The sequence below is a fragment of the Parasteatoda tepidariorum genome, chromosome 7 (assembly GCF_043381705.1).
Source record: "Parasteatoda tepidariorum isolate YZ-2023 chromosome 7, CAS_Ptep_4.0, whole genome shotgun sequence".
NCBI classification, from domain to species: domain Eukaryota; kingdom Metazoa; phylum Arthropoda; class Arachnida; order Araneae; family Theridiidae; genus Parasteatoda; species Parasteatoda tepidariorum.
In genome coordinates, this window is record NC_092210.1 from 20,673,999 (window position 1) to 20,696,410 (window position 22,412).

General features: G+C 28.0%; 1 protein-coding gene across 1 annotated transcript in view; it reads right to left on the bottom strand.

Annotated features, from left to right (window-relative positions):
• The window catches only part of LOC107443883 (voltage-gated inwardly rectifying potassium channel KCNH6), a 398,114-nt gene that overhangs the window by 16,969 nt on the left and 358,733 nt on the right, over nt 1-22,412 (bottom strand). The window contains exons 12-16 of the mRNA XM_071183149.1: nt 19,882-20,075; nt 17,958-18,033; nt 14,895-15,134; nt 5,102-5,326; nt 2,416-2,611 (exon numbers count right to left, since the gene is read on the bottom strand). Coding sequence (XP_071039250.1) covers nt 2,416-2,611; nt 5,102-5,326; nt 14,895-15,134; nt 17,958-18,033; nt 19,882-20,075 — 931 coding nt within the window. The remainder of the gene's footprint in view (nt 1-2,415; nt 2,612-5,101; nt 5,327-14,894; nt 15,135-17,957; nt 18,034-19,881; nt 20,076-22,412) is intronic.

Sequence of the window (22,412 nt, forward strand, 5' to 3'; positions counted from 1 at the left end):
ATTTATTTATTCATGGACTTGAATTAAGGAAACAACCATTCATTTTGCCCGGAAATTGAATTTAAAATAAACGAACTTATATTTATTCATTTATTTGAATTTTTGATGGTTCTTAAATTTTCCTGAAAACTTACTAATATAATCTAAAAGTTTTGTTTATTTTTGATTTTTTTATAAATTTACAATAAAGTTCACTAGTTTAAGCACATCTTGTATTTCTTTGTTAAAACATGAACGTATATCATTTTTTTCAATATTACATATGCAATATTTTTGTAAACCTTTTTAATAATCCTTTTTCGCTTTTTTTAAAGGTATTTTTGTCTACAATAGTTCCGTATCATTTAGCTATTTCATACTGTTCTTAAAAATAATATTTAATCTACCAGTATTTATGAATAAAGCAAAACGGGACTAATTTTAGTCGAAAATAATATTTTGAGTAAATAATCTATTGAAAGATTGTAAAATAATAAATTGAATAAATAATTCCAAGAAATTAAAGCGGCTGTGTATTGATATATTTTAAGAATAAAGATAAAATATCTTTATTCTTATTTTATATGTCTTTATTCATAGGAATAAAGATAAATCTAATAATAATAAAGATTAGATTAGATATTTTATTTTTATTCATAAGAATAAAGATAAAATATCTTTATTCTCATGCCCACACCTGCTTTAAAAAAAGTGGTGATTTAGTAAATAATGTATGGCTTAATGAAAAAAAAATTATTGCAGCGTCCTTAGATTAGATGAAATTGGAGTGTTCTCGGGGAGAAAAAAATATCTGGTGAATTTAACATGCTGTTTGGTGTAGTGATGACATTTCTGTTACAAATAAAAAATAAAAAACATATTTCTTGTAATAAAAACCAAAATGTACGGTATTTAAACCATTCGTTTGGTAATTTTTCCGTTCATGTGATATCAATTTATCGGAAATTCTGATTTTCAAAAATACAATTCTTATTGCCATTGGTAGTAAACTGTAAGAAAATTGTAAGCTTAACCAAATATATGGTTTTTATGCAATGCTCTAAGTTATTATGATAAAACTGAAAATTTTTTATCACATATTACAAAACCAAACTTACTATTAATTTCACTAAAATCATTACTAAAACACTACGGTAAAATTTGCTTAGCTTTTTGGTGTTTCTATTAAGCCAAAAACATTGAAAATTGTACCAAATTCTGGTAATAATAACCATACAGAGATTTAGGAGCGCATTTCTAACCAGTCTGACGAAACTAACTTTTCTGACATCTAACTTTTCGGAAATCGTTTCTTTTTCCGAATATAGACAGCAAAGTTCGATTGGTTTTCATCTTAAGAGATAAGTAGAGATATTCTTCCCTTCTTTCTTTGTTATAAATAAAAAAATTTATATAGAATTCAAATGTTTTCAAAATAAACTTTTAATACAAAATATATTCCAAAGCTGCACCGACAATATTTTTGTCACTTGATCATCAAAATAAAATTTCCTATCAGACATATATTTAGAAATTGAAAATTTGACTGAAGTAGAACACTCCAGCCACATACAATAAATTCACTAAGTTTTTGAAATCACGAGTTGTGTCTTATTTAACATGTTTACTGTAGTTTAATTTTCTAAAAGAAATGTTTAAAATACTGATAAAATTTATTATTAAATAAAGAATAAAAATGTCATAGGATAATTATGAGGTTCAACAACCACAAGTATAACAGTTAAACTATTAACAACCGTTAAAAGTAAAGGCCTGTTTTCTTAGGACAGGTCGGCGTTACAAAACGTCAGCTTGAAGCGAACGCTAACCCCTGATCGGTCAATTTATGAGTCAGACAGCATACGTCATCGAACGTTCAGCTTGAACAACGACTGACGTCCGAATTAACTGCAGTTGGATTACAACTTAACGTTAACGACAGAAGCAATGGTGGACAACATTCAACAGAGCATTGAAATCAGCCAAGATTTTGATTTTAACATTAAGCATAGCTTCCTCTTCTTCTTCCTTTAGCTAAGCTATAATGTGTCTTTTCTTGGACAAAGTCATTATTTGTTCTCTAAAGCACTGGTCGACAGTAACAAAATCAATAAAAATTCAAAATAGATATTTGTTTACGTTATTAACGCATGCGCAATGCGAGATGTCTGCGTTGGGCCGACTGCTCACGCTGAGCTAACAAAACAGTATTTTGTTGGCGTCAGCGGTACGTCAACTTCTCGCTGACGCCCAGAGAAGGTGCTTGTCTTAAGAAACCAGGCCTTCAACGGTAAACTTTTCAAAAGTTCAAGAAATTTAGAGCTGTCTTCAAGCCTCTGTGTGTGGAACAGACTCATTCATTAGAATGAAATTATAAGAAGCTACTTTATAGAACGCTAACTAATTAATAAAACTAATAAAATAGTTAAAATTCACCTGGATCTTTGTTTTCCAGAGAGAATGGATTCACCTTTGTCTACTTCATCATCATCATCCACATCACCCTCTGCTGCTGCTTCTTCATTATCCAGCAGAGAGTTTGAAATGGAGGCACTGATTGGACCATCGGCGGAGCTCACAATAAACGCCATTTTTCTTGATGCATGCGAACTAACTGAGCTACTTACAGCAGCTGTAAAATTATTGCTAGTTATAGAAAAACATCTTAACTCTAAACCACTTATAAAAGATGAAATAATGCATGAAGTGAAAATATTTTCGGTTCATATGAATAGTTTAAAGTATGTACAGCCTTGCAAGAAATAAATGGACCTCGCTGAATATCTATTTATCTAATAATTGGATCTTCACGTTCTAGGACTCAAACGTCATAGCTTGAGAGAGTGACCTCAAATATGCTAGTTAACTAGTGCAGAAGATATTTCGAGTTACGAAATCAGACGCAAAAAAGTATTTTCTGTGAATAAACATACCTTTTTTTCGACTGATACGGACTTTTTGCCCCCAAAATATAGGGTTAGACGCAATCTGGGAAATATGGTTCCAATAGTTTGGTGAAGAGAGTGGTCCAAAGTTTGAACCCCTCACTGTTAATGTGTCTGTTTTAACACATCATTGAATTTATGTATTTAAAACCAGTATCCCAACATTCATGAGTCCTAATGCAATTTTTATGTAAATGAAAATTAGATTATGATTGTCTCTAACTTTTTTTAATTTCTTATTTTATTTCAACATTAAGTTGCTTGTTTTATCATAATATGGTACACATAATAAAGTATTATCAAATGTGCTATATGATTCAAATTATTATGTGATTCAAATATGCTGCATTAGATTTTCTCTTTTATTGCAATATTGTCAGTACTATAAGCATTATGTGCCGCACAAACTATTAAAATGAGTCCCCTGTGTTCTGCAATATATTTAAAAGTGGAACACTCATAAGTTATTAATAAAAGTATCTAAACGTTTTTTTTCTTTCAAAAATGTTGATTAAACTCGTCCTTGCATTATTTAATAATTAGTAAATTAGCATTATCTGTGTTCTGATTCACTTATTGTAGTTTCTGGTTTCGTGGACATGAAACCCACCTGCATTGCGTTTGCAACCATATATTACTTTTTGATTCTTGTTCGTTATCTTAAATTAAGTTGAGAATTTCAAAGATAGTTTCGAATAACCCTTTATGTTGAATAATTATTTTCATTACGAATAAATGAATTTTCAATAATTAAAAAAAAAATTGAAATGAAATATTCATCCAAATTAAGTCCCATTTGTGGGTTTGCATGTAGGCGTTTTTAACTGTTCCTCATTAGCTTGAGTCAGCCTTCTTGTAAGTTGGAGCTTATGATAACGGAATTTAATGTAATTGACCGGAGCAAAAACATGGTTTCAGCCAAAATTTTTGAAATTGAGTTTATTATAAATTTAGAATTCCTGCATCCTTAGCTTTCTAAAAATACCTTACTTTTGCTTGCACTCTAATTATTTACACAATTATAACAGTTTTGTGAAAGGTAATGACAGTGGATAGACTAATAATTTTAAGTCCTTAAATGCGTTTACCTCAAAATTTGATTTTTTTCACATTTTACACTACTTTAAATACGATATCTCTTGTCTATATTAATAATTGCCTGCAATTTTTCCTGAGTGTTTATGACTATACGATACATGTTTGAACGACATACTAAGATAAAAAAGTAAAATTTTATTTTTTATACTGGTTTTTTTTGCTAATACAAGTGTGGAAATTTTTAAAAATTTTATTTTTTAACTACTTTGATCACTACTTTGATCATCATTCAGTAGTGTGTGCATTTACATTTAAGATAATAGTTCAATGTAGGAAATTGATATATATCGTTCATAACTGATAATTTTCTAAACGAAATCCTCATAGGATTTTTTGTTTTAGGCGATAGAAATTTTTTTACAGTGTTTAAGCGTATATGCATAAAAATGCCTTAATCTTACCTAAAAATGATCAGGCAAAATATAATGATAATTTTTCTGCCAGTTTCTTTTAAGCTTTTATGCATAATATAAAACTGTTTTTTTTTATATCTTGTATAAATATTTTTAAAAAAAAGTGGTCGAAGCTAGTCGGATGCCTCAAGGGAAAGAAAACTCAAAAATAATTTTAGTTAGGGCATTAGCCTAAACATTAACAAATATTTTGCATCAAAGATAAAGTTAATGACATTCTATCAGTTGAAAATATAATTTCCTCAAAGACTATTTTTCAAAGAAAAAATATTTTTTTTAATATACGATAAAAATACTAAGATAAAAAAATAAGATATAAAAGCACGATCAAAACAAGTTTTATTGTAAGTAATTCCATATTAAAACATTTAAATACTCTCCAGAGTTACATTTTTTGAACAGCTATAAATGATAAAATTAAGTTTTGTTTTTAAATTTTAAGCAGTTAAATTTTATTTAAACTGTATTAAAAAAAACTCTCTGAAAGTGTTTCTAATTCATCCGAAAAAATTCATATTTATTTCATTATCCCGGTACATAAAAAATATGGCTTTACATATTATAAGATAAAAATAATTCCCATCATAAGTACAACTAAAATTTTTTGAAGCTTCTATTTTGGAAGAATTTAAAAAAATCAGATGTAGAATTAAAAAAAACATAAACCTTGTTCAGGAGTTCCGTGCTGAAGAGGTTTTTCCTTGAAGTGCTTCAGAGAAGTGGAAGAACGTGTCAGTGTGGCAGGTCGTGTCCATATTTCGACCCTCAGGTCTTGAGCACTTGTTCTTCTGGAATTAGCAGGAGGACTTTGAGATCTGGAATGAGCTTTAGAATTGTTACTGCTACCCCCAAACATGGCACTTGTTAAGTTCGTTACACTTTCTGCTACGCCTAAAATAAATAAAAATTTGTTTAAAAAATATAAAAGCATTATGACATTTAATTAACATCCAATATTTTAATATTAAGTAAAATTTTATCAATAATTTAATAAATGAAATATAAAATCTAAGATGTATGTATGCCTTAAAATTTGGAAAAAAAATTAAAAATGGAATATTGCAATTAGTCAGCGCCTAATATATTTTTTTATGAAAAAAAAATCACATTTAATCAGTAATTAAATAAATTAAATAAAGTCAAAAATAAGTGTAAAAATAAAAGCTTAAAAAGAAACATGTTTTAAAATGCCATATGACAATTCACTAACATCCAGTATTTGCATGATTAATCGCATTTTATCAATGATTTGATAAATTAAACATTATAAATTCTTAAAAAATAATAGTAAGATGCAAAAAGCATCTTGTAAAAATAGTATTTATGCGTCATGAATATATAATCAAACTTTATGTTTTGTATACTTTCAATTATTATAAATATCTCAACTTTTAATTGAAAATGAGTACTGACATCAACAGAAATATGACACAAAAAAAGAACGATAGAATATTATTAAAGACAAAAAATTTTTTCTGCAACTCATGAAAAATAAAAAAATAAAAATAGTTTGAAAAATTAGAATCACCAAAGGCTAATAAAGTTTATTGCCATTTATCCAAATAAGTAACTAGCAATATATTACTAATTAAAAAAAATAAATAAATTTTACAAATGTTTTAAGCCAATGTAATGTAATGGGGCTGTTTTTTTTCAATATGAAGAGTTTTATAAAAGTGTCTTAATTCCAATTCTAATCTTAATTCTGAATCATAGTGAACAGTGGACGTTTAAAATCTCAAAATAAAACTGATTTATTTGTAATAATTAAACATGCCTATTGATTACAGAAACCTAATCAATTTTGTATGAACTGCACAGATTAAAAGTATTAGTTTCCTTTGAAAATATAAGAAATTTATAATAATATAATACATTTCTAATAGTTTTTATATTGTAATAATATGACTTAATTTAATTGCATAATTGAATGTCATTCAAAATGTCCCATTAAAAACTTTGCCAAAATATTTAATATTTTTCAATTTTTTTGGTCATAAATAAGGTCTAAAACAAATGTTACTTAAAATGAAGTCTCTAATTTAAATTTAAACTGCATTTTATTTTTTTAAAAAAAGGAGTATTTTACAATAAAAATTTTATGAAAATTTAAATTTTATTATTTTTTATGTATATAGACGTATATTTTTAAAAAAATTTCAAGCAAACTTTTTTCTGAGAATTAGATGAGACTAAATTTTTTTTTAAAAATTAAAATTATTGCTTAGTATTTGTAGTGAAAGGAACTCTTTTTATTCAATGTAATTAAGTATATATTTTAACTACTGTCTTCTTAATTTCTTTTTACATTTATATTTGAAGCCTAATACAAACGTTATGCTGCATACCAAAATCGAGGCTTCTATTATAAAAAATTAAAAAAAATCACTTTAGAAATCTACTGTCCGCTTAATCATTTACTAGCCGTAACACTTCCATTAGTTAAAAAAATATGCAAACACAAATAATGATTGGAATAAACTATACCCAATAATTAAAAAGACAAAAAAATGTATACTCATTTTAAGGAATGTCTCACCCATCTAACTACGTAACCAGCTATAAAATAGTTATTGAAAAATAAGTAAATAAAATAGACAATACAAATTGAATACTTAAGGCAATAAAACGCCGTGAGAAATTAAAATCGGGTTTGCTTCTCACAAAAAGCAGCGCGAATTTAAAGTGCTTTAATTCCAGTTTTATTTCCTAATCATAGTTACTGAAATTGAATTTTATCTTTTCAATTTCACAGATAAAATATGAAAACACGAATAGCAAATAGAGAAAACTATGCCCTATAAAAAAGACGAAAATTTATAAATAATATAATTTTAATCATTCACTGTATCTTATGTGTTGCAGAAGTTAATACCCACTGAGCCTATGGAGGATATTCATTCAAAAAAATAATTAATCAAAAAAGACATACAATATTCATATTTGATCCGAAAGTGAATGAACTGAGATTATATATTTTCCTCTTAGGAAAGGGCAATTAATTTGACAATTTTGTAGCAAAATGTATTTAAATTTTGAATTTTAAAATTTAAAATCACTGTTTGAAATATTTATAGACAAAAAAAAGTTGTTTGGATTGTTTAATTTGAGTTTAAAAAAATTACTATTCATCAATAAGGGAATTTTAAGAATATTTTTTTATTTCAATAAGAAAAACTGAATGTTATTTATCGATTTTAAAATTTTTAAAGGATTTAATAATTTAATCCATTGTAACAATTTTTATATTTCATTGATTATTATATTATTATATCAGTGGTTTCTAGATACACTATAAAAAAAAATTCTGGATCAAATTACGGTAAGAAGTACCGACACTCAAGTACTACGACAAGAAGTACTTTTTACAGTAAAATCCTATTTTACTAGAAAATGCTACGAAACAAAACATCTAATAAACCGTAGTTTTTACGGTAATAATTACCTCAAAATCACTCTAATTAAATAGATATTGGTGTAAAAATTGACGGCATAATATTTTACAATGAAATGGATTTCATAGATGTACCCAAAGTGCTGGTAATTTATACAATAATTTGATCCGGAATTTTTTACAGAGTTGAATAATGATGCAGAAGGTTTCAAACTTGTTCATAATTCAATAAAAAATTGTTTATCAATTAATTCAGTTCTTTTACGAATTTTCATTTTTTTTTTACCAGATCATACTTTGATATAATTGCTTTTTAACTGAAAAATTTAAGCATGACTCAATTAAAAATTATCTTTTAATTATTTCAGTTATTATACAATTACTACAACTATCATACAGTTTATCCTAGCTTAATTAACACATAACACTTTTGTAGATTCTCTTTTTAGCTCATAAATTTGATCATAACTCAAATAAAAAGTGTTTCACAATAACTTCAGTTATCATACAATTACTTAAACTATCATACAATTTATCCTAGTTTTATTAACAGATGATTAGTTAGTTATATAACAGATTAGTATGTTACTAACTAATCATCTAGTAACATTAGTTAGTTATATAACCCAGTCAGATATTTTTCATAAATTCACTTTTAGCTGACATTTTATAACAGAAAAACTGCCTACAGTTTAAAAAATAACAGCTTGAAATTCAGTTTCTGTTCTTCACATGCAACTTCTGTTCGAGACAAATTCAGTGAAAGTGTGATTTGAAACGAAACTCACCTAAAAGAGGTATCTCATGCCTTTTTTTTATACATCTCAAAGAAGTTTTTTTTTTTTGGTTTAAAATCGAAGAGAGAAGACAAATAACTGAAATTTGCTTGGCGGAACTAGATTATAAACAAGAATATTTCTGGCAAAAAAAAAATACTGGCACACGGAATTTATATCTAAAACACATTATTTTTACACTTTACAGTATTTTTAATGTACAGTGAGTGAAAAAAATAGCAAGTTAAAATGCAGGTTTTTTTTTCAAAACTAGGGATTCAATGTTTTAAAACGCTTCATGGAAGCTGAGAAGAGGGACATTTTTAAAATTTCGAAAAAGAAGAGTGATACTGATTATGTTAATACAGAGCTTATTTCGAGCTAAGCATTGAAAATATTGTTGATGATATTATTTGAAAGTATGACATGTCGTATATTTAGTTTATTGTCCCCAGCCTTAATTCCTTAAGCCTAAATTTTATTTCGGTTAAATTAGCTAATTTAGTTAATTTATAAGATATGGTCAAGAGTCATTTAAAAGTTAATTTATAAGATATAGATAAGGATCATCAAAATCAAATTTCTCTCCAGGCTAATTTTTTGGTGGAATTAGCTAAAAACAAACTTAATTTATTAGATATGAGAGTCATCCAAATCAAAAGTCTTATAAGGCAAAATATGAAATATGAGCGTATCAATATTTTTCTCCAATATAATGATGGAAAAAAAATCACCCTAATTTACAAAGAAAGTGACACTCTCAAATTAACTGAATATTTTTTCGAGTTAGTTTTTCCGGTTTTAAAATAATACGTATAATTTTTTGGACTATTTCGTTTCGTTTTGTAGAGATATAATAATTGAAAATAATAAAAATATTATAATAATAAGAAAATAAAAAATAATATAACTATAAAAATAATTTAGTAATGAAAAATGATAATAAAAAATAATTTAACCATAAAAATAATTTAATAATAAAAAAATTATAATAAAAAATAATATAATAACAAATATAATTTAATAATCAAAAATGAAAAAAAAATCACAGAAATTTTGTCAAATGCACGACAACAAGTTCAATTGGAAGAATTATGTTGAATTTTTTTATTTTATTATGAAGCGTAAATGCTGCTTAAACAAAACGGAAATGCATTTTATACTATTTCTCATTAGAGTTGAAAAGCAGCCAATAAATAGCTGTCTTCAAGAATAGTTTCAATTCATTATTCAAAACGATAAAATTTTATTTCAAATTTTTATATTTCTTTTATTTGTAATCTTTTAAAATGCAAATATAGGGAAAAAAAGTTAATTAAAGCAACAATTTTCAGTACACAAAAGTTCTTCATTTGCGGTTAATGATAACTTTCAGACTTCAAAATTGTAATCTTTAATTTTTAATTATTTAAAAATTACTTTGTGAAAAGGAAATTAAATTTTCAATAAGATTTACGAATGTAAAAAAAATCGTCTCTAAAAACATCAGCCCGATTTGCGAAAGATGCTTCAAGTACCTTCCTCGGTGGAAGCAAAATCTAGTCAAACAAATGTATTTTTATATAGGAAATGTTTATTTCTTAAGATTTTGCGCAGCGATCAATAATGATACGTAGGCAATGCACAAGAAAGAATTTAAATCTACTGTAACGCAATGTCTTTTAAAAATGATAAACGAGAAAAACGAAAAAGTTTCCGGTTTTTCGGAACCTTTGCTGCAATGTTTCATCACAGAGCATTTTTACAGGAAATGTTTTAAAAAAAAAACAAATTTATTAGCATATTGGATTGTTCAGAAAGTAATTTCGCTTTTTTATGAAAATGAAAGGCGGTTTTCTATGGTGAATGACTGTTTTATTAAATCATATAGTGCCAGTTTTGGTTCAATCATCTTTCCGGTAGTAGCATGATTTCATGTGCATAAAATTTTCGTTCCTTTTTTTGGAAAAACCTTACTCCTCTTTTTGGCCAAGAGATGTTAGATCTCCTTATTTGAAGTAAAGGTTTTACCATCTGAAAAAGTTTGTAGGGACCGAAACATTGTGGTAGAAAACACACAATTTTTTCCCCACCGGTGACCGTTTCAAAACGGGATAATTTTTATGGCGCATGAGAAGCAATTCACAGACGTCAGCACATATTTCTTTCCCTAATAATATAAACTCATTCGTCAAGTTTTGTGATTAAATCTTTTGAATTTTCAAATGGTCATGAATAGTTGAATTCGATAACTTTAATATCTCAGCGATTTCACTAGTTGTTATTTACCACTTTGCAACAATTAATGCTTTTATAGATCTTCGTTAGCGAAAACTAACGTTGTGCATCTCCGTGCAAATCAGAAATTTTGCCGGATAAAACGTTTGAAAACCAATTTCGTCACGTACTGCCAATACATCTTCTCCATACACATAAGATCGTTTTTTTTTCTTGCTTGGACAGTATTTTTCCCATTTCAATAATAAAGAAAAATAAAATATACTGAAAATTCTTCTTTGACTATCCAAAAAAACGCACCAACCAAAAACTACTGCTTATCGATCGAACTTTTCAATTAGCAAGCATTGCTGCATCATCTTTTAAAATATGTAATAATTATGCCACTTAGGTGGAAAATTGACAGAGAAACATTATAATTAAGTCTTCGACTAAGAAAAAAACGAACGTATTTTCCGAACAACTCAATATCTTTAGCAATCAAATTTTCAAACCAATACATATCAACAAAAAAAATTAGTTAAAAAAGTTCAAAATTTAAGTTCGTCAGAAATATGTCTCACATCTTATTCCAGTTTAAAGTGTTCTAAAGTAATTTTTAAAACATTTAACTGATTAAAAAAATAGTTATTTGAAAATTTTATAATATGCCTATTTTAAGTCAAATGAGGTTATGTATTTCAGAGAAAATATTAAGACATGAAAACATGCTACACTGTAAAGCCAATGCCTTGAAAATTTCTATAATCGCTAGATAGCAATCTGTGACTAAAAGAAAAAACTTCCAGTTGCTGATCGTAAAAATAAAACTATGCCTGTTAAGCTACAATGACCATAAAAAAATTCTTTTCGTAAATTATATAGCCACTGACCATAAATTAAAATTACGTTCACAAAAATATTCCGTGATTTGAGCTTTGGTATTGTTTGAGACTCAAGCGATTTGTTTGTCGAATCATGGCAAATCATGTAACGAATCAAATAAGTGTGGTGCTGCGATCTGTCAAAGAGTTAGAGAGTCCAGAGTTGTTGCCCAGGATCTCCAATAAGGAGAGAGTGAAGGAGATTAATTCTTTGGCTCCGGCTGGATTCGAACCTGGGAACTTTGGCTCCATTGTCAGATCATGTAACCACCATGGAAAATTGTGTACTGAACCTCAACCGAGAGATTTAAGAAGTTTTATTCCACGCGACTTTTTTTCTCAAAGAAGAAAACTTGCCGTATGAATCAGCGTTTAGCTCTACTAGTTTCGCCAAAGTCAATTACATTTACGATCTCTGGGCTTTTTTCTTAATGAAGAGAACGGGCCATATAAATTACCGATTTACTCTACCAATAAATTTTGCTTAATTTCCTTGCATTTATTGGCACTGACCATTTTCTCCAAGAAATAAGCTAACCTTAGAAATAAACGGTTAACTCTCCAAATTTTGCGTAAATTTATTAGAGGGTATTTATATTGTATTTTATGGAGATTAAGAAAAAATTCATCAAAGTACATTTTGGAAAACTAGTTAATTTACAATATAATATTAACGGGATTACTGTTTTATATATGTTTACATATAATAATATGAAATATAGGTATAGAGAGGCCATAAAACGTTATCTCAAAGTATTTTTCCACTTATTCTTGTATCAGAAACTACGAGAATAAATCAATAAATAAAAAACAAAACTACCTGTATTCAAAATTATTTCTTATTCTATTTCAAACATTGATCTTTACCTTCTTTTCTTGTCTACTTTAATCGCAATTCAAAACTTTTAATAGAAAATCAGACATTTGAAGTTTCAAGCAATTATTTTATTATTCATATTCTTAAAATCCCTGCACTACCAAATAATGAATTATAAATTTAGCATTCAAATAATTTGTAAAATTAGAAAAAATTAACATTTATAAAAAGCTAATTGAATTTAACTTTATTCTTGTGGGAAACGAAAATAGATTTTTAAATTATCATTTTGTTCTAAAATTATGGTGTTTTAAACAAATTACACAATGAAATTATAAGTCACTTAAGATTTTCGAAACATTTAACGTTGTGAAACTATACAATAACTAAAACAAAGAACTTTTTTTTGCACTTGTAAACAAAAGATGTGAAGCTCACTGTTTAGTGACTTGGCATTAATATTATTAAATTTAATTTTTTTCGTAACGACACTCATTGACAAAATTTTAGATAAAAGGAAAGCTAAAGAAATAAAAAGGCTAAACTTTATTACTTATTTTCTAGCTAATAAAGCAGAAAAAGAATTTGATTGCAAGAAATACTTTTTGCTTGTGCGATTGTAGCTGCATAAACAAAAGCAAAAATATAATTTTCAAGCTCCTATATATTTGTCAAAATTTATTAGATATCTAACATTCGAATATTTTTGTCATTAATTCACCCAAGAGTAAGGGAGATAAAAAGCTAATTATAATTGTTTATTAAAAAAAAAATTTATTGGCTCATTTTTTATAAGGATTTTGAAAATAGATTTCGACACAAATGTTTTATTTCAGTTAAAAATTTCAAATAATTTTAGTGTACAAGAGGTAAGCCTACATTGCGTTTTAACTTTTATAGGAATAAAAAAAGTGAAAAGGGACTTTTTCGCTTAAAAAGTGACTATTAAATTTCAAATTATTTTGAAAAAGGAAAAATAAATGAAGTGAATTAGGGATGAACAGTATACTACTTCATGAAAAAAATAAGCATAAATATTGATAGTCTTTTTTTCTCGTATCAATAAATATAAATAAATGGCAGTACATAATAATGCGTAAAAAAGATTTTTTTCTTACAATTTCGCATCTCAAAAACTACTCCATATATTAAATTTTTAAAATTTCAAAATTAAAAATGATGTAATTTATTTTTGTATCTAACATATTAAAATTTTATTTAAAAAAGATTAAAAATAAAAATATAAGAAATAATTCTGAAAAAAGATTGCTTTAAAATCTTTTAGGTAAATTATATGGGCATTAAAAATGGATGTATAGATATTCTGATTTCAAACATATTCCGAACTTAATTTCTAACCAGTGTAAATTTAATATAATTACTGGACATGGAGCTTCTCAGAATATGTTTATTTTCTTATCTATTTTCTAAATTCTGACAGTAACAATTAAACAGTATCAGTAACAGTAGCATTTAAATATATTCCTAGCCCAACTTTTTGACCAGTGTAAATTTAACATAGTTACCAGAAATGGAACTTCTCAGACTATGTTTATTTCCGATCTATTTTCAAAATTCTATCAGTAACAATTAATTTCATATATTCCTGACCCAAATTTTTGACCAATGTAAATTTAATATAGTCAGAAAAAATGGAACTTGTCAGACTATGTTGCTTGATCTATCTATTTGTAAAATTCTGACAGTCACAATTAATTTTTATACCTAGCCCAATTTTCTGAGCAGTGTAAATTTAATGTAGGTACCAGAAATGGAGCTTCTCAAACTATGTTTCTTTTCCTATCTATTGTCAAAATTCTGACAGTTAACAATTAATTCCAGATATATACCTAGCCCAACTTTTCGAGCAGTGTAAATTTAATATAGTTATCACAAATGGAGCGTCTCAAACTATGTTTATTTTCCTATCTATTGTCAAAATTCTGACAGTTATCAATTAATTCCAGATATATACCTAGCCCAACTTTTTGACCAGTGCAAATTTAATATAGTTACCAGAAATGGAACTTCTCAAACTATGTTTCTTTTCCTATCTATTGTCAAAATTCTGACAGTTAACAATTAATTCCAGATATATACCTAGCCCAAATTTTTGACCCGTGTAAATTTAATGTAGTTACCAGAAATGGAGCTTCTCAGACTATGTTTCTTTTCCTCTCTGTTTTCAAAATTCTGACAGTTAACAATTAATTCCAGATATATACCTAGCCCAACTTTTTGACCGGTGTAAAATTTTATATAGTTACCACAAATGGAGCTTCTCAAACTTTGTTTCTTTTCCTCTCTATTTTCAAAATTCTGACAGTTAACAATTAATTACAAGTATATACATAGCCCAAATTTTTGATCCGTGTAAATTTAATGCAATTACCAGAAATGGAGCTTCTCAGACTATGTTTCTTTTCCTCTCTGTTTTCAAAATTCAAATTTGCGGGTGTGACATCTTGTCCTGCTTTGTCTGGACTGAATTCGATTGTGCCATAACCACTGAATCGTTGACGGTCATCCTCGTCATCGCTAAAACCTGCAATTCCTTCACCGAGATAGGATTGACGAGTGGCTCGTTTTCTTCTCGGTCTAGGATACTGATAGGCATAAGTGCGTGGATCTTCTGGAACAAAATTTATGTCTTTTAATCTGAACAAAGCTATCCATCTTTACAAAGATAAAACCTATATCTATTGATAATTTCTGTAATATTTTTTGGAACTTTTAAAACATATTAAAAAAAAAACATGAGAAAAGCTGCCTGGCTTGAAGTAACGGTTCGTAATTTTTTTTTCGATTAGGGAACCCTAAATGATGGACTTTCTTTTGGCGGAACCCCTGAGATTTAATGAATAAATTTCAATAGCAAATATGAGCATATTAACTAGTAAAAGGCTATTATTTATTTTCAAAATATTTGCGGGTTGAAATTTTATTAATTATTTTGAAAATATTTAATAAATGCGTGAAGAATGAAATTTTTACATCGTATCGGTTTATCAATGTTAGTGTTAAAATTGGGCTATAAATCAGACAGTTGAATTTACAGTTCTGGAGTGTAAACAGCTCAAGAGTGTAGACCAACACACACACAAGTGTCTGTTGATATAGCTCATTATTTCATTTTAGTGTATACATAAACTGGAAATTAAGAGCTGAAATATGGTTTTAGTTGAAATAAAGACAACAAAATAAAATATGGTAAATATTAAAGTAAGGAGAAACATCACAGAAACATACTTCTTTATTTTTGAGTTTGGTTAATTTTATTCAATGCTAAATACTAAGGAAATTTTTCGTAAGTGCATAACTTCTTTGTTCATTCAACATATTGTCATTAGAAAATATTTTTTTTTCCAATTTAGCTTTTTTTTCCACCAGGATTTTAATTAAATGATTTCATAAAATAACGGTGATTTTAAAAAAATAGATTTTTAATTAAATATAAAATTTATAACAAGTTTCTGAAAGCGTAGCTGATTAAAAAGTGTTCAAACTCTTGGAATCCCTGTCATGGGTGAAAGCCCTTATATAGCAAGACGGAAAAGAGAAAAACCTGGTACGTAAAACATTTCATTCCAGCATTTTTTTCGAAAAAAATGAAATATCTGTAACTATCAAGATTTCTTTTATAATTCTGGCATATATATGAAACTGCTTCTTTTCCAAGATAAAGTAGATATTGTTGAAAAATTTAAAAAAAGAATAAGTAAACTCCTCTCCAAAACTAGCTATAACTGAAATGGTTTTACTACCAGCCTTTCCTCTTTTCCGTCTCGCTTTCACCCCTGATCCCTGTGAACACCATTTGAGAACCACTAGTTTAAGTCAATTGCAAGTTTACTTCAATTTAATTGATTCTTTTCATTAATTTGAAATAATTACTGATTCAAAGGATATATTAATGCAAATTATGCACTCTTATAAGAAAATTTCAAGGCAACTGGAATATATGAAGAATTATGTCCATTGCTCTGCTTTATATATTAAAACAAATCAATTGTTCTAGGAAAAATACTATAAGTTTTAAAACGCTTTGTTAATTGCTTATAATTCTGTATTGGATTTAAATTTCACTTTGAACACAAATGAAAAATTAAATACAAGTGAGATAATTACTATATTAAAGTGCGATGATTTATCATTTTAATCATACTCTTTATTTAATCATTTCTTCAATTTTTTAAAAAAATAAATTAAAAATAAAATGGCTATAAAATAAACACAAAGATAGTTATGTTTTTAATTTTCATGTTTTTAAAATAACATATATCCAATTTCCATAATTGTTCGATAGAAATTCAAGTCTGGCAGTTATTTTAAATTATAATATCCAAGGCTTTCAAAATATTTCTGTGAATATTTTGAAAATATACGCTCAAATAGCAATACTGAATTCTAAATATTTGAAATGAGTAAATGCATTCAAAATATTCTATTTCAGACAATATACCAGAAATTATTCCCAGTCTTAACTGTCGAAATGTAAATTATTAGCAATGATTGACTCGTTTCACGTTTATTGAACAGCATTTTTGAACTATTGAAATGAATAAATATGTTTAAAAAATACCGAAAGTTATATTTAATTGATTATAAAAGTAACTACAAATAACTGTGAAATGTTTAAATACAAATTAAAAGTTTCAATGCACTTTAAAATGAATAATTTTATTTTTTGAAAAATAATTAACATTTTCTTTGTTTTCTATACATTTAGAAATGATTTTGTTTTTTATGTAGTACTATTGAAACAAATAAGGCTAAAAGAAAATATTTAATTATGACGAATAATTTTAAATCATACGTATTAAAATAAATTAACATAATTAAATTTTTTTATATTTTACTATACATCAATATTATAGCAAAAAATTGAATGCCATCGAACTTTTCTGATATGTGTTTTTATATTTCTGTTTTTACAAAAATTAAATTTTACAAATTACTTTATTTTAAAATAGATGCTTATAGTTCAAAGCATGTTTAAATGGGTTTTTAAATCAGTAAGCAACGCAAAAGTAAGACAACTATTTCTTTAACGATTATTCGTTATGAAAAAAAAAATTATACAGTAAAGATTCATGGCATTTTACAGCGCTTATGCTCTTTAATACACTCCGTACGAGTATTATTATTTAACTTCGTTTTATAAAGTGATGTCTTTATTGGAGTCATATGGTGTAAACATCATCATCCGGTGTTGTTCTAAAAAAATTGTAAATGCAGTAATGAATGAATGAGTAAATTAACGATTGAGGGGAAAAACTCAACAGATTACTGAAAGAAAGGAGGAGAAACTAAATGAATGAGAAAAATTATTTAATTAATTGGTAAAAGGATTAAATAAAAATTTTAAAGAAAACTATAATTTGTGAAAGGACTATCGAAGACCTTTTATTTCTCATCCCCTCTATTATTTATAAGAAAGTAATAAGCTGTTTACCATCTTCCGAAATACTAGCTGGCCTGTAGCTCTGCTTGCACCTAAATAGATCTGGATCGACACCAGCTTGATCTTCCTAAATACAAGTAGAGAAATATTGTCATATCATATGTATTATATCATATACACAGTCCAGTTATAATGTTACTACGTGCAAAGCCCTGAATAATCACTTTTCACTGAGAGAACTGCTGCGAAACATGCAAAACGAGAGTAAAATAGATTCTTGAGGATGTTCACTGTATGTTGAGCAATACCGACTCCAGTGCCGTAGCCATCTACGCACTACCCTACGAGCTTTATAACACGACGCATTGTCCTGCTGGTACACGCCATAGGAAAACAATTCACATGTTGGGGTGGACAGATTCGTACTTTTGTTGATCCACCGTGGTTTCCATAATGAAGACTACACCCCGAGAATGCCACAAAACATTTCCCAGATTACCTCCCTTCTTCAGCTTGGAAAATCTCGAAAACTGATGCAGGTGCAGGGTGTTTGCTTTCAGACGTTTCACGCCATATACACAAACGCCCAGGTGAGCACAAAATATGATTCATAGGGAGAAACCACCTGTCGCTACTTAGTGGATGTCCAGTTGCTGGACTGGCGTACAATTTCCAGCCTTCGTCACCAATGAACAGTAATCAGCATATGTGCATTAAACATGTGTTTACTGCTGAAGCGCCTATACGCAGCTACGACTTCTGAACTACCATTGAGAGGACACTGTTGGTAGACACTTTGAGAAGACACCCTTGGTTAATGTAGGTGATCAGTTATTCATCGATTGCACGTCTATTCACCCGAAAGCATTCCCGCAGTCATCGTTCACAAGGTATACTCTTGCCTTATCACATCTTAAGGGATACTCTAGCCACAAAGGTAGGCGAACACTTGACAAAATTAACCGTTTCGAAAATGCTTCCACCTTTAGCAGAAAAACCAATGCCAGTTCCCCTTTGGACGTCGGATAAATCAGACTGTTTCTGCATTGCGCCAATGATTGCAATTTTTTCCGATTCCCCCGGTCACTTTTTATATCGGCTTTACTACAACGTTCTGCTTTCTGTGATATTTAAAAAGAGTTCATTATTTGTCTTATACTAGTTCATTATAGTTAACAAAAGGCTAAAATTGTTATTGAGCAGCGAAAAAACAATTTCATATTATTCTGTTTCGTACGTTTTAGTTTTGTACATGATTACGTACAGTATCTTAACTATAACAAGTACTGGCTGCATCTTCCGTAATCATTCAATCATTATTCAATCGTAATAAATTCATTTAATCGTAAAATCCATTTTTATCGTAAAATATTATACCGTAAAATATTATACCGTAAATTTTACTATAATATTTATTTAATTAGAGTAACTCAGTGATTTAGCGGTAATTACTGTAAAAATTACGTTAAATCAAATTTTTTGTTCTGTAACATGTTTCGAAAAAAATGGATTTCACGGTGCTTTTTACTGTAATTTGATTTGTAATTAATACAGTGTATCTTTTTTTTTTTTTAGTGGCGGGCTCTTGGGATTTGTCCCATTGACCACAGAAAAGCCAGAAATGCTACTCTCTTCCAGTTACCCAGTGGGCACCGATGGCAAAGCCACGGCGGTGGAGCAGCGTTACCCACGTCACACAACCACAAACCCGTTTATAGGGCGGGTCACATTCACGCACAAAAAAGAAAGGACATAGAACACAGAGAAAGAAATAAACATCCATGCCCTGAGCAGGATTCGAACCCGCGGCCAATGGCACAGTGTATCTATTCATTTACTATTTGCATTTTCCTCTCATCCGAGTAACGTAATTCATCCAGTTCATAATAAATAAATGAAATCAATCGAACTCTATAATTAGATTAATCGCCTCAATTTTTCTGGTGTTATTCCGAAGAATTTCATGAATACTTACGTCTCTGAGGGGAAAGGTAATTTCGAGATTGGCAGAGAAGTTTTCTTGGAATTCAGGATACATGTCGAGAACATCCAAAAGATCTTCTCGAAGAATTTTGTGCAGATCACAATAAGTGAGTGCCCGCACATTGCAGCTTGATTTGCCAACACTCGTATGAATGCAGGGATTCTCACCAAAAATGTCATTTTTTCCTTTAAAAGAAATCACGTGATTAAAAAGTCAAATCATATTAAAACTCAATACTACTATTCAGAGAATAATAATGAAAAATATAAACTTTCAGTTTAGAAATATCAACTGAATAACACTAGGGAATGCATTTCATTCTGTTTTCTGCTGCATGATATTTTTTTAACGGATCTTGAATATTTTCACGTTGCTGATTTCAAATCTGCAATCGGTTTCCCTCTCCAAGCTACGATTATTTTAAGTGGCATTTTTAGTCTATCTTGTCAAATTGTATAAGCTTAAAAACGTTACATATGGCAGGGGGTCGCGATATACTCCAGAGAAGTTAGGGAACATCATCTGGTTTAAGACTGCATAGGAACCCATGCTCGAAAATCTCGTGACACGCCGCTAGGGATGCTTCGCTATTATGAAATGTTTCTTGGTGAGCAGGTCATAATAGGGAAACGTCTTTACTCTCTTAAAATAAAAGAGTTATTTCCCCTACTCAAAAAAGAGTTAAATTTTTTTAACTCAACTTGAGTGAAATACATTCTTATTTAAGCGAAATTCTTGCTTTGCATTAACTCAAACTTGAGTGGTATTTATTAAGCAATATTTGAGTGCTTTTAGCACAAACTTGAGTGATTTATTTATTATTTAATTGCGTGCGAGATTTAAGCTGGAATTTCTATCGTTTTATTTTAAAAAGCAAACGATAATAAATCTAAATAAAATTGTTATGTTCTGTGATCTAAATAGATTATGTCTTCGTTCTTATTTTACGTTTAATTTTTTTTCTGGAGAATATGTCATTTAATATTTTGAATTAAGAAGAATTAAAACAACTTTCAGTTCACAGCGATATTTCTGAAGAAGACGCTGTTTTACTTTTCAATAAGTAGATATACTCTGTTGTTTTTATTTTGAAAATACTTTTATTTTGAATGTGTTATATACACATTCCATTTAAATTAGCTGTTTTTCAGCGTTTTTTAATAAAATATACTATTCTTTTAAATTATTTGTCAAAAAAATTTATTAAAATTGAAAGTGTTAAATGTGGATGATTATGAAATATTAAAAAAATTTGATTCCCTGCTAGAATCTTTGTCAAAGCATGTGGGAATATATTATATCTGATAAGAGTTTTAGAATTTTTTCAGACTTCATATTAAAGTTTTAACATTTTATTTTAATATAATAAATTTATATCCATGTTTTAGTTTTTTTGATGTATAATTTTGGTACAAAACATTTCTGGATAATTAATTTCATATCATTCTATACTTCTTTTATAAAAGATATTTACGAAATTATTGTTCATACAGTCTATAATTGCTGTTATTTAAATTGCTTTCTATTAATAAAGTTGACTGTCTTTAATTTATGAAAGTTCACATCTGCAACATCCATTCATTCAAATCAGAATCTTCAGATGTTCAATGTATTTTATTATAAATATATCATTCAAAGAAAAAGTGGAAAATATTATATTTAAAAAAATTAAGCAGCATTTTGAATTTTTCTGTTTTTATCCTGTTTTTAGCTTTTATTTAATTGGAATTCAGAATCAATACTATCTTCTTATTTCATAAAGTATTTATCACATTATACAAACTATTTTTCCTTTGTTGCTAGCATAAAAGTTCTTACCACTTTTCTTCAAATTAAATTTTCGAGGTAAAATTGAAAATGTAGAATTAATATTTAATTAAAAGTACAATGCTAATTAAAGTATTTGAAAATGCAAATAAATTAGAATTTAACAATAGTTATAGATTAATTGTGAAAAAGTAGGAGCAAAATTAAAAGTAATATTTATTATGAGATATAGTTCAATTTGAATTTATATACCTATGTCCCAGCTGAAAATAAACTGTAGTTATTCTACAGAACTGAAGTAATTTCGTAGTTTTTCTAGAATTAACTGCAAATCTTCTGTAGTGCAATCTTAACTGTAAAAACACTGCAGTTATTTTGCAGCTAATGCGAAGTAATTTCTCAGCAATTTATTTCGAAAAAACTTTTAGCTACTGTCTACAAAATTACTGTAGTTTAAGTAAGGTCACTTTAAAATCATAAATTTAGAAAAAACTGAAACTTTAAATCCGTGGTCATTCTGCAGTAAATTTGAAGTAATTATGCAGTCATTGTTTCAGAAGTATTCTTTCTGATGAATCTGCAGAAAAACTGCAGTTACTTTGCATTGTTGTAAAATTGAAAGAGTTTGATGTCTTCAATCTTGCTTTCCTGGCTGGTATATTAAATTTTTATAATGTTTTCTCTTTTTGATTATATATTAATTTCTCACAATAAGGTAAAATTTCTAAACATATGTATTGATAACGGAAATAACT